Here is a 16,107-nt window from a genome sequence, read left to right on the forward strand (position 1 = left end):
ATTATCATGTGTATGTAGCTGATTTTCAGATCTGCTTGCCTAGTCCTAACCTCCCTGATTTCTCCAGCTACCTATTGGACATATGAAATTGGATGTCCTGTAGACATATTAAACTAAATATGTCCAAAACTAAACTCATTATCTTTTCCCCCAAAACCTTCCCTCTTCCTGACTTCCCTGTTAATGTCAAGGATAGCATCATCCTTCCACAGGAGGAACCTATGTGTCATCCTTGACTCCTCACTCTCTCTTACTTTACATATCCAATCATACATACATATCCAATTCTATCAATTCCACCTTCATAACATCTCTCATATATATCAATTCTCCTCTGACATTGCAACCAATCTAGTGTAGTCCTCATCATCTCTATGCCAATGATCTCCATATGTCTGTCCACATCCGTTCCTGCCTCATCACCAACTGCCTCTTGAACATCTTAAATTGTCAGTCGTACAGGCGCCTCAAACCTGGTATGTCCAAAGCATAACTCTTTGTCTTCCCCAACCTTCTCCCTTCCCAGCGTTCCTACTATTGCTGAAGGCATTGCCATCCTCCAAGTCACCCAAGCTCCCAGACTGCTACCCTCAGTCATACCCATCTATCCAATTTATGTTCAAGTTTTTACTTTGATCACATTTCTTGTATATGTTCCCTTCTTTCCACTCATTCAGCCACGTCCTTGTACAAACCCTTATCACCTCTTACCTGAATGATTGTAAAAATTTTCTAATTGGTCTCCTTGCTTCAAGTCTTTTCTCATTCCAATCTGTCTTTCACCAAGCTGCCAAATAATTCATTAAAGCACAAATCTGACTATTCACCTCCCCTTCAACTCCAGTAGTTCTCTTTACCTCCAGGATCAACTCTCTCTGGTATTTAAGGCCCTTCAGAATCTAGACCCTTGCTACCTTTCTAGTCTTCTCATACTTTTCTCCCTTCCCTTTACTCTGTGACCCAACTGCATCAGCCTACTTGCTTCTCCTCAGGAGTGCCACTCCATTTCTGAACTCTGCATTTGAACTGGCCTTCTCTCCCGTCTGGAATGCTTTCTTCCTTAAGTGGCTTCTTAATTCTGATTCCCTCAAGACTCAGTTCAGATCCCACCTTCCATTGAAAGGTCCCCCATCTAAGAGTCCCATACCTCTTATTACTTTCCATTTACGCTGTCTATACCTTGTATGTACTTAGTTATTTGAAAGAATGTAAGATCTTAAAAAAAAAAAAAGAATGTAAGATCTTTGAGAACAAGGAACATGCTCTAGAATCCCTAAGGATTAACACAGTGGCTAGAATATACTAAGAGCATAATAAATGCTTGCTCACTAATTAATTGATTACTTTTTTATCATATATTTTATTATTACTACTATATGACAGGCACTATACTAGATGCTGCAAATTCAACATGAGTCAGCAATGTAATGTGCCTTCTGAAAAAGCTAATGATCTCCCAGGCTACATTAAGAGAAGCTAAGTTTCCAGAATATGGATGATGGGAGAACCGATGTACTCTGCCTGGTAAGACCAGCACATGGAGTAATGCGTTCAATTCTGGGTGCTAGACTTTTGGGAAAAACATTGACAAGCTAGGGAGCATCCAAAGGAGAACAACAGAATGATGAAGAATCTTACTTTTTGAGAACCAGTTGAAGAAATAGGAACATTAACTAAGAACAAAGTAAATTTGGAGGAGGGAGGACATGATAGCAGACCAAAGTCTTTGAAGAACTGTCATGTGGAAAAGAATTATAGTCTTCTCGGTTCTGCTTGATGCCTGTGGAAAAATTTAGGAATAATGGTTGGAATTTACAGAGACAGATTCAGGACAGGAAAAACTTCCTAATTATTAAAGCTACCTAAAGTGGTTTCGGCTCTCTGAGGAGCTCTTTTTGCCAGGGACAGATGACCGTTTTCTAGGGATATTATAGAGAAGATTCTTGTTCAACTCCAGGTTATTCCTTCCGTAGAGCCTGTGACATCGCTTCCAGCCCCAAGATTTTGTAAATATTTGCCACTATTGAGGGTTTTCAAAAGACTGCACCAATGGCTTTGGGAATCTCAATATGTTTTGAGCAATGGCAGCATTATTGGAATAAATCTATAGCCACTCAAGGAGAATACTTTAAAGGGACAATGCATTTTAAATGTATAAATACTGGTACCTTTTTAAAAAATCATTCATTCTTCATGGAAATCTATTTAAATAACTAAGCAAAGTAGATTGCTTGCTGAGTATGAAGTTACAGCAAAGGGAATGGAATGGATTTGAGAGAGTTTTTTATCACTACAAAGATAACATAAACATAAAGAAAATTATGTAAACTAGCAAAGAAAATGCTGAACTAAAAATTGAGAAATTTGGATTGTAGACCTAGGTCTACCAGTGAACTTATAGGAATTCAGACAAATAACTAATCCTAACTCAGTTTCTGATACTGTATCTAAAAAAAGTGAGGAAGATTTTTTTTAGGAAAAAAGATAATACAATACATTCAGAAAAAATGCAAAAATAAAAACATAACTATCCTAAATTATACTCTTAATGAAATAAATGCTTGCAAGATAGATTAATTCAAATATATAAATTTCATTTTATAAACATTCTAAAATCATAGAACTAGGAATACATGATTTGTCATGATTCTGAATTCTTTTCCATCTTTTTGCTTTCTTTAAACAAAAAAACAAAACTTCAGCACTTTTTGCTGTATATAGAGGGCTGACCTCAAAGCTGGAAAGACTTCAAGGCCTATACTAGCATATACTAGCTGTGGAACCCTGGGCAAGTCACCTCTCAGTGTAGTAACCAACTTTCTGGGTCTGTAAGTTAGAGGGAAAGTGCCAGGAGGGAGCTTCTTCATTTGGGAGTTCCTTATGTCAATAAGATCACAGGCCTAATCTCTATCACTTGTATTTCTGAGTCTTTGCTCAGTTTTTTTCTTTATCCTTAGAAGTAAATTGTCAACTACTAAATAAACTTTCCATATTCTTGTAACTTGACGAAAAATAGAAGGGGGGAGACAGCTAGGTGGCGAAGTGGATAGAGCACCAGCCCTAGATTCAAGAGGACCTGAGTTCAAAACAAGCCTCAGACACGTAACTAGCTGTGTGACCCTGGGCAGGTCACTTAACCCCATTGCCTAGCAAAAAAAAAAAAAGCTAATTGAAAAATAGAGAGAGAGAGATTCTGTGGGAGGTGTGTACAACCATAGCTACGGAAGGTGGAAGTAATCAGTCACACAGTTGTTGGTAGTTGATTATCATCACCTTCCTTTTCTCTCTTTCCCCTTTGTCTTGGACATTTAATCTGCCACATCCTATTACAACACTGTTGGGCTATGGGCGATATAATGGCCCTTCGGTTCCCTGGGACTCCGTTTTTGGGGGTTTTATGGCGTTTATATTAAACAACAGGTTAGTATTAAAATCCCTATTGGTCAGGGCCCCTGCTTAGGAAAATTCCTAATGTTGTGCAGAGGTTTGACTCTCTACCTTAATGTAAGTTTGTATTTACTCTCTATCTACCCCTGGCCTCTTCATGATTGAGGCAAAATTCACTTTACCAGAAACATTTAGAGAAATGAGCAGTTCTATCATCACTTCTCTTAATAGCAAGACACAAGGAGAAGAAGTTTTGGAGAAAAAAAAATTTTTCTTCAAATTTCCCTTAGTCCTTGAAGAGATGGACATAACTGAGGTCTTCTGCTCCTAGATGCCTAGAAAGCTGATGACCCTCCTCTACCTCTCCCTTCTCTCCTAACAACTCAGTCAGTCCTATTTTGTCTTTATCCTTTGACCTGTGGCTCCTGTGCCTTCTACTACCAAACACTCAAATTTTCAGGTTCTGAATTGGCTTGCTATTTTATACAAAATCCACAGGGTATGACCTATCCTTCAACCAATCCTAAAACACTGTATCCATTGGCTTTCAAAGACCTGTGCATTGATCACAGGCATTTCTCATGTGGTTAAAATATCTGAATAATGGTTGCTTCAGTAGAGGCATTTAATTCTCACACATAGTTCATGCCTCTAATTGATTGATTCATTTGAGAAATTCAGTCTCTGTGATTATTGAGGAAGGGATATGGGACTCCTTTCTTACAATAGTTTAGTTACTTGCTTGGGGGAAATGTTAGTACAAGGAGAAGAATGGCTTCAGAAAATTGTTCATACTAACATAGTAATGCATTTGTTAAATGAGTTTGTGCATCAGTTAGATAGTCTTATAAATCATAAATATAAGCTAAATCTTATTTAAAATAAAATTATGATTTATAATTTTTACTTTTATTAGATAAATTTACTTTATAAAGTATAATGTGATAGGGCAAAGAAAGAGTCATTGCCTTTACATTTTCCAATTTTATGTGTTTTCATTGTAGACTTCAACCATTATGAGGAATGTTTGAATATTCTTTTTTTTTCTTTCAGTAATTTGCATAAAGAAAAGACAGCATTGGTACAAGTTAAAAATCAAATGGCAGCAGATTTGGAACAACTTCTAAGTCATCGTGAGGTAATATTTCTCTGCCTTTTTTTCATTATTTTTACCCTTTTTCAAACAACTTGTTAGAGGAGAGATTTTGATTGGTGTTTTCTGAAATCTGTTCCTACCCCTTGGTATCCTTGTTCGTGGGACTAGTCCAGAATCTGTCTATTAGGCTTGAGCAAATAGGAGTGTCCTTCATCCTAATCTATCTGCAGAAAGCTTATCAGATTTTACTGTAATACCACTACAAAATAAAAAGAAGTGAATTACAAAATTGTTCTTCTGTTGCCATTCCTGGTGATGGTAGTTCCTGGTCTCAGATAGGTGTGCCTGGTCTTGGAAAGGAAGTGCTAAAACAGAGGTTGTTCTGGAAGCGTGGAGATATCTTAAAGAGCTCAGAGAGGCTATAATAGTGAGTTAGTTAGTTAGGAGGAGAGAGTAGTTCTTGGTCATAGAAATAACCTTTGGGGTAAAAAAATCCTAGGACAGGGGTTAAGGGTAGTAAGCTTATGAACTAAGGGGATGGAAGGATGGATGCGGGGGGTTTCTCTACACTAAGGGTTCTTAACCTAGGGTTCATGGGTAGATTTTAAGGAGTCCTTGAACTTGGAACTTTTAATATTTTGCTAACTATATTTCCATGTAATTGGTTTCCTTTGTAATTCTATATATTTTAGTTTGTGCATTTTAAAACATTATTCCAAGAAGGGACTTATAGGCTTCACCAAATTGCCAGAGGGGTTCATGACCCCCCCCAAAAAAAATTCAGAATCTTTTCTATCCTGATAGCATGAATTTCCAGGCCCACCTACCACTATTACTGTCACAGATTTCCAGGGACTCTCAAGTAACCATCTCCGTTCTTTTGAGTCTTAATACTGTGTTTATGTAGCAAAGCAGATATATCTATTGTTTAGAGTAGTTTTGAAGGAAGATTAAATAGTTTTAAATTTTTTTAATAAAACTGAATATGTAAGGAACTGAAGCTGTAGGTTGTTCACAAATACTGTCTTATTTTATGTAACAAGCTAAGTATTTGACTAAAAAGCACACTGATAGAGTCAAAATTAAATTTGTATTCTAGTCCATAGGTGTCCACACTCAGACAGTATGAACCAGATTAAAATGTAATTGGGAAATATTAACAAAATAAGCACAAACACAATAGAACATAGATAATGTTAATATCTGTTTTTTTAAGTCAGTATGTGCCTGGGGCTTCTTACATACACTTCAGTCTCTTCTCTTCCCCCCCCATCTGAATTTGACACTACTGTACTAGCCTAAACATTTTCTTGTTCTTAATTAGAATTGCATTATTCATAGTTTGAATTTTTTTTTAATTTACAAACTACTGATTTTTGAATGGAATTTAGGGAAATATATGTTTGGACATGGAAATGAAATACTAGCTGGATGAAACATCCCTGATAAATTGTTTGCTACTGCACAAATGAAATTTCCATAGAAACTTATGTGATAATGTAGTAGTCACTTAATTTTCTGGCATTTGGCATAAGGAATTTTCATTTAGCCATAATATTCAGTGAACCAAAAGCATAACACTTATATACTAAGCATTCCAAAGAAAGGCAGTTCTTTTTTTTTCCTTTTCAAAGTAATTTTCTAAGAGCAAAAGCTATGTAGTTAGCATTAATTAAAAGAAATTTTTACAGAAACTATATATTTTATTACATTTCTGTGAAATAGTAGCTATTTAGTCTACTTCTCAGACATATCAGTTAAAGTAGACACTAGCCACACACCAGCTTATGAGAGCAATCTTCTACAGATTTATATGCAGATGGGAAAGTTTCTAAGGGGCCATGTTTCCATATTCTCCTAACCTCATATAAACTTCTACACAACCCATGAAGATCCCTGGTGTCCCCCTCCCCCCTCTCTTCTCCTCCTGCCCCTTTCCAGTATCCTAAAGAAAAAAGGGGATTGTTGGAGTATTTTTCTTACTCTGTGACTGTGGCAGATATGCTATGCATAGAGAAGTAGAAAAAGAACTTTTCAGGCAAATTAAATACATTTGGTAAATGCTAAAATTATTGAAGGTGAATATTCCTTTTAATATGAATGATCTGTAAATGCAATTTTCATTTACTCTAAAAATTCAAGAATGATGCTTTGTCATTTGGTTAAATTTAGGTCATTTCATTTGGTGCCTATTAAACATAACAAATTAACAAGTTCAGAGTTGGGAATTTTCCATTTGTTCGTTTTTAACAATAGCTGTATACCTTCATAAGCAGTGTTGCTTAGCCCTTTTTAGTCCAGATTTTCTTTACTTAAACTGCAAAGAAGAATTAAAGGAATCTCTAGATAGTTTTCTAATGTGAGATATTACCAACTCATTATTTTAATTGCCAAGCATTTATTAAATGTAAACATAAACTGGCAAACATAAAAATATTTTGGGTAACTCAGAGCCTCAACATTTTAAGCTGTACACAGTAGCAAAGTGTTTTTATTTTACATATTCTACTTCAATAATAGCATAAAAAGTCATTTTGTATGTGATATATTTAAGATGGCATCAAACAATTTAGATGTTCACTTAAATTCTAAAATCTTGAGAACTCAGTTTTAAGAAATCATGAAGTATAGACAGTATACTTTATGATTTCTTAAAATAGAATCACGTTTTATAGTTCAGTTAATGAATTATACAATCAACAAATGTTTATTAAGTGCCCTACTTTATGCCATTTCTATTAATTCATTTTTATCTGCTCAGCATTCCTTCTCCCCTATCTTAAGCTTCCAACCAAACCCAACTCTGCTTTCTGAAACCCCTGTTATCGAGCACTTGTTTTTTGGCAACAGAAAGCATACAAATTCATTTCGCAAGCATCTATTAAGTGCTTACTAGATCAAGTCCCAGTTCTTTGGGAGCTTCGAATGAGGCCTACTGGTACTTACTAGCTACTGATTTAAAGAATCCATGAATTTGTATGTTTTCTATGATCAGAAATAAAAATATAATCCAATAAGTTTCCCTTTTTGCTGAATTGCCAGTAACTGTGCTAAATATATTGCCTGAGTCCAAACTACCCAACTTTAGTGCCTGAAAGCATCTCTTTTAGCTTTCTTCAGATGAGTTCTCTTTTATTCATAAATGTCTTGTCTTAATGTTTTCATTTAAAAATCACTTCAGTCCCTTTCAGGAGTAGCAGGGTACAAATCCTAAATGACTAGAAGAAAATGATAGAAAAGGAACAGATCACCTGGCATGTTGTACAGAGAAGGCTCGCCATTTCAGCAGACCTACCAATAGATAACTGTGGTCTAGGACTTAGTAGATAAATACTAAGGAATTAACTTGAAGCACATAGGAGTTGAGTGACCTGTCCAAGTTCTAGGGGTAGTTAGTGTTGGAGGAAGATATGCATTCATGCCTTCCTGATTAATTCCAAACCCAGTAGACACTGTGTACTAGGCTAGGCTGCCTCTATGCCGTAATATAGCACGACTTCAAATAAACTACATTTTTTAAAGACTTATGAATATATCACAAAATATAGCATAGTCTTTTACAGTGACTTTTTTCTTGCCAATGTTCTGTGGGTTGAGAATTTCAACTTTCACTTATTTTTCTCTCATATATGAAATCTTCATCAATTTTCATCCCTTCACACTTTTGCCCACTGGAATTTAATAGGAAAGTAAATGGAAATTCTGGCTACTGGTAACCTCTAGGAAATCATAATCAGTGACTGTATCAATCAGTCATGAAGCATTTTCCCATCATTTATCAAACTGTTATGCACTTATTATGTGCTAACTACTGTGCTGTGTTGACTGATTAATAGAAATGAAGCTGTTATGCAAAGACGGTTTTCATCACACTTCATTAGAGAAAATTCCTTTCCACTTGGCTCATTGATACCTCATTGAGTCAACAATGTACAGTAAATATGTTTGTACGTATTGATAAATTTTCATAAATAATTATCTTTACATTGAGTAGCGTAGCATGTTCTCACAGCATGACCATTAAGTGTTCTACAATGCATTAAATTAAATCTTTACTTTCCCAGTAGGTTCAGTGTTCTTTTTTTCCACCCACTGAACCACCATCCTAGTTCAGGCCTTCAATACCTCTCACCAAGATTATTATAGTAATATTCCTTATTGGTCTCCCAGTCTCATATGTCTCCCCACTCCAGTATATCTACCACACAGCTAACAAAATGATTTTTCTAAAGCACAGGTCTGACTTTGTCAGTCCTCTTTTCAAAATCGTAGATAAACAAACTCCTCTGGCATATAAAGCTCTTCACAATACTCTCCCTTTTCAGCCTGTTACATATTATCTCAGTACACTCTTCCGGCCAATCAAATTGGCCTTCTTACTTTTTTTTTTTTATACCTGGCACTCCCAATTTCTGGCTTTATAACCTTACGCTGACCCTGTCCCCCTGCCTGGAATGCATTCCCTCCTCACCTTTGCCTTTTAGGACCAAAGTATCAAAGTGAAATAGAAATGCTTCCCTGCAGGCCATATGCTGATTTAGAAAACCACAAATTAACATTATGTATGTTGTATTATATTTTTATTTATTTTATTAAACATTTCCCAGGTACATCTTAATTTGATTCATCTGGAATTTTGCCAACTACCAATAGGCTACACTTTGACCCTTCTGTTTTAGGATATCTTTTTTCCTTGAAGACTCAGCTTAAGTAACATCTATACACAACCTTTTCTGATCCCCTCCAGCTGTGTATGCCTTTCCCTCAAATTTACCTTTTATCTGTTTCATAGATGCATTACAAATATGTGTGCATGTATGCACACATATTATTTGTATATATAGTCATTGTGGATTTAAGTTTTTCTGTTCAGCTAATTATGTCTATTGTGCAGGCCATAAATTCTTCTTTCACAATTCTTATTTCTCTTTTAAACTATTCAGGAACATTATTCCTTCCACATTGTGGGGATTAGGAGCACAGCCTCCCTGCAAACTGGAAGATCTACGTAAAATTTTTTGACCCTCCCTTAGTACCAGAGAAGAAGTCTGAATTTTTTCTTTTTCTTTTATGGGGTGTTTACAGTACTTTATTGTAAAATCTGGGTTGCTATTATACAATACAGTACATATATTTTATGCATTTCTGAGTTTCTAAACTTTTTCCATGTTGTCTGTTGGCTTTCACATATCATCTGTGGCTTCCACAAAACTCCCAAAAAATTCCCATGTAATTTCTTATGCCGACTGGTAATATATCAAAACCATGATGGGGAAAGTCAAAATTTGAAGAGATGACTAACTGTACTGTGGTCCTATGCTCTCTTGGGAATCCATTAGGGTCCTTTGCCGTATCTGGTAGTGATTCATTGTCTTTTGTCTTAATTCATAGATGTCTGGACTGTTCTATTTGATATGGTGTTTTTATTTCCCTCTGCTAGTGCCGTCTTTCCTATTTGTTAATCTTCCTTGTTCGAAGTCTTTGGTTGAGCTTTATTCCTCCTGATGTCTTCAGTAATTTCTTTTTTCCCCTTAGATTTTCCTGTTGCTCACTATCTGACAACACCTTCCCCTTTGCTTGTGGTTTCCCTGCAGTGCAGACCTCAAAGCTGGCCCAGTCTCCTTCCACACTGGGCAATTCACATTTCTGGGTAGACAGAACTGCCACCCTCCTACTTGCTCCCTTTCCCCTCAAGCTTGATTCTGGGCTTTTTCCCTCAAGCTTAGTGGTGTGCCACGTGTTTCCTCACCCAGTTCCCTGCCTTGCTCTTTTCCCTGGCAGAGCTCTGTTTCACCACAGAGCCTTGTTGCTGTCCTAACCAAGATGAGCTCCTGCCTTTTAATTTTCTGAGGCACTGTGGGAGGGAGCTGAGTAGCACTAAATTCTGTTGTAAACCCTGGGATTGGCTTGTGCATCCCAACCATATCCTGGTGGAAGGGAAAAGGGCACACTGAATGAGCAAATTAGGGGTTAGACATTTGTCTTCACTGTTGTTGGTTCATCAGATTATTACTTTGTTGAGGTTCTTGGTTACCTTGTTAGAGACTGTGGAAGAGGGTGAAATCGCTTTATCTCTTACACATAATTCCTATTTTGGAGAGGTTTAAAAGGTTGTGAGGAACAAAAAAAAATGTCTGGTCCTCCATCTTGTTGGTCACATCTAAATTGTTTGTTTTTAACACATGAAACAGTTCACAGTGTATTTATTTGCTTAAAGCATTGTTTTGAAATTTTATCAAATTGTTAAATTAAAATTTAACAATTAAGGTAATGTCATCTTTTTAAAAAGTGTAACTTTTTCAAAGAACAAAAAGTTAAATATTTTTGATTGATGAACTGAAGTTCTAATAGGCCTAAGCATATCATGGGGGCTGCTGTATCACTGGGGTAGCTAAGTGAATTTTATCAGGGATTTCTAATGACAGTATAAACCAGAGTTCATTTAAGTGGTCATACAGAGATATATCTATATCATAGCACTCATTCTTAATTTATTTTATGTTATATAGTCATACTTAGGTTCTAACAAAGTACAGGTGCTTAATATCAACTTTGATTTAAATTCATTAATGAGAATCATTTACTGTCTATGTTAATATACGTGCATTGGATTTTACACACGTCGCTCAGTTCCTCTGATAAATGTGACATATATTAACATAACATATCATTATTGTTCATAAGATGACACAGTTATGAAAACCTGCCATTTATGAAATGGCACAGCTTCATACAAAAGCTTCTTGAGTTTATTGCTGTTTCTGTTATACAATTTACATATTGTTAATATAAAATTAATTTCAAAGAAATTTGTTGGGGGCAGCTAGGTGGCACAGTGGGTACAGCTCCAGCCTTGGAGTCAGGAGGACCTGAGTTCAAATTTGGCCTCAGACACTAGACACTTATTAGCTGTGTGACCGAGGGCAAGTCACTTAACCCCAATTGCTGCACCAAAAAGCAAAAAAAAAATTTCTTTAAAAAAAGTACATAGACATATATATGAGATATTGGCTTATTTAAAAATTTATCAACACACGTTTTTGCAGTTCCACTTCCTACTACCCTTTTCCAAGAGGTATACAAATAGTTAACTGGGGGGGGGGAGCCTTAAAAACTTACATATTGACATACATTTTTATTCTCTTAAAGGAAAAGAGTATATTACACAGCCAAGCTCTTTTTTCTACAATTAATGTTGCATCCTTTTCTTCCTCATTCTTTATCCCTCACAAATCAGAGCAGGAACGTATGTACTAAATATTTTATTTCAGTCTTTCCTGCACTCAATGAAAATCTTTCTATACATACTAAAAGCTGTATTATCTAGCACCTTACCAATCTAAAAGCTTCACAAATTGTCATTTTATATATTATCCAAATAAAAAATTTTTTCTAGTAACTAATTTTACCCAAAATAAGCACAGAAACTATTCAGGACCTGTATGTCTAAGAACAGTTGAGAGAAGTGCCAGAAAATAAATTGCCAGGGTTTGCCAGGAAAAGAATTATTCCTTCCACAATGGCAATTGCCATAGCTATGACGTTGCCTAGTATCTCTGTTTCGAGGACAGATACTGCTTTGCTGAGGCTTGGCTATTCCCCTCCCTACCCCAGTGATACAGCAGCCCCCATGATATGCTTAGGCCTATTAGAACTTCAGTTCATCAGTTAACTTTCAGTTAACCAAAATTAATCAGTTAACCAGTCAACAAATCTTTGAGTGCCCTTTGCATACAAGGAGTTGTGCAAAAAAGAATGTTTGACTAAATCCCAGTAGACTAGGCAACATTGCTTTTGTAGTGTTATATTTCATCTCCAAAAATAAAAATCTGGTGTACAGTCTACTAGGTTTCTAAAAAGTGAAGTCGTGGTATGATTATCATTCTTTTTGTGCTATGTTTATGTTCCAAGATTCTTACTTGTATGTTCTTTCTGCTTTCTCAGAAGGTTACAAGGACATTTCAGCATCACAAGTAGCCCCTGAGGCAATCTAAGTAGATTTCAAACAAGGTTTTCAAACAAATGACTGTTTTAAAATGTGTCATGCTTTTTTGTTTCATTCTTTGCTGTTTTGAAACTTCCTGATTTTAAATCTAAAAACTTACTGAATTGTCAGGTCATTTTTCTTACTAAGCATTTAAATGAAGGATATAATAATTTATTTCATAAATGTCTATATTTTTAAATGTGTTACCACTTCTCCCATACATGAATGAATGAATGAAAAGCATTTAGTAAACACTAAATGCTTAGCATTGTTAGCAAAAATTAATATATTAAATAAGCATTTGAGTGATAACATTTTAGAAATATGGTATGAGCTATATTTTACCAACAAAAATATTTTCATAACAAAGTTAATGTCTCCTTATTTTGAAGCATGTGGTGAGTTGAGGACTGAGGTATTTGCTACATGGAGCAGAGGTGTCGCCAGCACACACACTTTCACACTTTGTTCCCTTTGAAAATTTTACCACACCAAAACACATATACTTGGATTTACCATATACATACTTAAGAATTTGGGGAAACCAAGCTTGAGGTATAGCAAAGCTAATAGATTTGTATAGAATCTTTCTACCCTTAGCTTTGGCCTTCATAATCTGGCTGTGGCATAACTTTTCAGCCTTATTTCATATTGCTTACCTTCAGATATTATATGATCCAGTCATATTGGACTACTAGCTTTCTCAAACCTGACATTTCATCTTCCACCTCTGTGCGTATGCACAATCCATTCACCGTGCCTAAAATGTATTCTTTACTCATCTCTGCTTCTTAGAATCATATATCTTCCTTCTAAGACCCAGCCTAGCCACTTTCTTCTCCAAAAACCTTTCTGGAGCCTTCTAGACGTATCCTACCTTAATGTCCTAACGGCATCTTAGACTCAACGTGTTAAAAATAAAACTCATTATCTTTCCCCCTGAACATGTCTCTCTTCCTAACTATTATATTTCTGTTGAGAAAACCACCAGCTTTGCAGTCATCCATACTCCCAAACTTCAAAGCACCCTCAACTCTTCACTCTCCCTCAGCCCTCATATCTTGTCAATTGCCAAGTCTTACTGTATCTACCTCTTAGTATCTCTCATATCTTCCCCTTCTCTCCATCCACAAGGTCACTATCCAAAAACTTCTAGGTCATGTGATGAACAAAATAAAGGACTAGACATTTTTTCCTATCTTCAGTAATATTCTCATTCTGGAATAATGTACCAGAGGTAAAGCAATTACAGCTAAGTCCAAAGGATAAGAAAGAAAGAAGTCTAGTAAGGTTATAACAGTCATATAAATTAATACTGAAGAATGCTAATCCTTTATATGCATCTCTTCATCTGCTTCCACACATTGATGGTTTTTACAGACTGCCCAATAAGCTTATACTTTATCTTAAACACAGGGATTCTCCTCCTGCTACATAGACTCAGCTGGCTTACCCTGTTGATATAAGCACTAAGGATGGAACAGGGACAGAAGAGCACTGTGAGTGGCTGAACTAGGCCTGAAAGAAAGGGGTCTGAAGTCTAGCTGGAACCAGCCATCCTGCCCCACCCCTTCCAAAACTCCTTAGGGACAAGAACCACACCAGTGAAAAGTAAATTTCCCAACTTGGGAGTAGGTGAGTTACTTTTGCAGGGCAAACCCAGAAGTATACCTGCCATTGAAGTGAGAAGAATTAGAAAATCAAGGAAGAGAGAGAGAGTGAGTGAATGTTGGTTTAAAAGACTAAAATCATCAAAGATTTCCAGGGCAAGAAAATTCTATTAAAAATCTACAGCACAAGCAGATAAAGCAGCAGAAAGGATACTAAAATTAAAAAGAATGAACAACAAAACATCCAAAAGAATACAAACTTCTCTAAATAAACATTGTAAAACAAAGGAAATTGAACACTTGATAAAATATATAATCTTATGAAATTCAGAGAGAGCATGTAACAAGATCTTCTACAAATGTCAGAACTTATAGCCTGTACAGGAGAAATAAATATTAGAATTTTTAAAACTCCATTGTAATGAATAGCTCCAAAGAAGCAAAAGAAAAAAACAGTAGTTTTGGAATACATCTTTAGTAAAAGTGAAATCTGAAAGAATATAATATCTGAAATAGATAGTCTGAAAGATTAGATGCAAAACACAATACCACTGAAATGCCACCTGATCTCTTTATAAATGTAAGCCATTTCTCTCAAAGACGAGTTATGCAGCTATGACTTGAGTATCATACAACTCCCAGAAGAGCATGAAATATAAAAAATAAAAATCTGGACACCATAATGCAAGAAATAACTCAAGAAAACTACCCAGAACTTCTCAGTACACATAGCTACTACCTAGTCCAAACCCTCATGACCCCTGCTTGGACTATTGCAGTAGCCTTCTAATTGGCTGTCTACATCCAGATCCCCTTTTCATTAACCTCTACCCAGCTTCCAGAATAATCTTTCTAAAGCACAAGTCTGATCTGCCATTCTCCTACTTAAGAAGCTTCATTGTCTCCCTGTTTTCTGTAAGATAAAGTACAAACTTCTCTGTTTGAGATTTTTAAGACCTTTATCATCTGACTTCAACCTATCTTTTCCAGCCTGACAGTTGATTTTACTTTATTCCCCCTGATGCACTTTAGAGCCAAACTCTGACACACACACACACACACACACCCCCGTGACATTTCATCTCTCTTCTTCCATATTCACTCCTGTAATGCATTCTCTCCTCACCTTTAATTCCTGGAATCCTTAAATTATAGCCACTTATTATATAGCAGGTAGAATGAGAGCTATCTGAGTTTCAGGAGTTTAAAAGATCAGGAGACTTGATCATTTTCTCATACCAAATCACTTCTTTAATCTGTTGGCAAATGCCTCCAAATAACTCATTATGCAATAACTTTGCAGCCATACCAGGGAGGGAAAAAGAAAACCAATGTACAAGATTTATGTATCCAAAGAAACTCATTGAAGGATTTTCTTTACATCTGGCTAGAGATGGTATGGCCCTCCAAAGTTGCAACCAGATTAGGAGAATAATATAGCAGGTCCCCAGCTATTCAAAGATAGCTTACCAGCTTTATATTTTTATATAAGAAAAGTCCCATCTCTCACAGTTGTTAAATATATTCTTTACATTTGAGAGGAAAGGCATTTCCAGGGTGGTGATATGTGGCCACCAATGTGTTATCTGCTACTTTTCATTTCCAGAACGATGCTTTAGTTATTGGTTGAGGGCAATAGACATATAAGACTAGAGTTCTCCCTGATTTATTCCAGGTTAGCTAACAAGGTGGATATAAAGGGTCTTATTTTTGATGACAGGAACTACAGGGATCATATGAGTCCAAAGGAACCACTTATTTACAAACTTATAATTATGAAAAAAGGGGGGCATTCTCAGCTGGTTTTTAAGGGTGAAAGCAAAGAAGAAATGAAATGTTAGAGGATACTAACCAACTTAAATGGCCATGAATCTTCCCAGAGAATCTTGAATTATAAATTTTCAGGGAGGTGCAAAAATATTGACCTTTGATTGGTTTTACATGGTTGGTTTTTTTTTAACCCCCTTGGGTTTCTGAATATGAATGCTAACTTATATTACAGAGGAGAGGGCAGAATAATCTTCCAA

General features: G+C 36.0%; 1 protein-coding gene across 2 annotated transcripts in view; it reads left to right on the forward strand.

The window, feature by feature from the left end:
* Positions 1-16,107, forward strand: part of PIBF1 (progesterone immunomodulatory binding factor 1) — a 302,692-nt gene that overhangs the window by 248,502 nt on the left and 38,083 nt on the right. The window contains exon 15 of one of the 2 annotated variants that reach the window (XM_020992445.2): positions 4,441-4,526. In XM_020992445.2, coding sequence (XP_020848104.1) covers positions 4,441-4,443 — 3 coding nt within the window. In that variant the 3' untranslated portion in view covers positions 4,444-4,526. Of the gene's footprint in view, positions 1-4,440; positions 4,527-16,107 lie in introns of those variants that run through there. The other variant, XM_020992441.2, reaches the window with a different exon arrangement.

The sequence above is a fragment of the Phascolarctos cinereus genome, unplaced genomic scaffold (assembly GCF_003287225.1).
Source record: "Phascolarctos cinereus isolate Bilbo 61053 unplaced genomic scaffold, phaCin_HiC Scaffold_7;HRSCAF=346, whole genome shotgun sequence".
Classification (NCBI taxonomy): Eukaryota; Metazoa; Chordata; class Mammalia; order Diprotodontia; family Phascolarctidae; genus Phascolarctos; species Phascolarctos cinereus.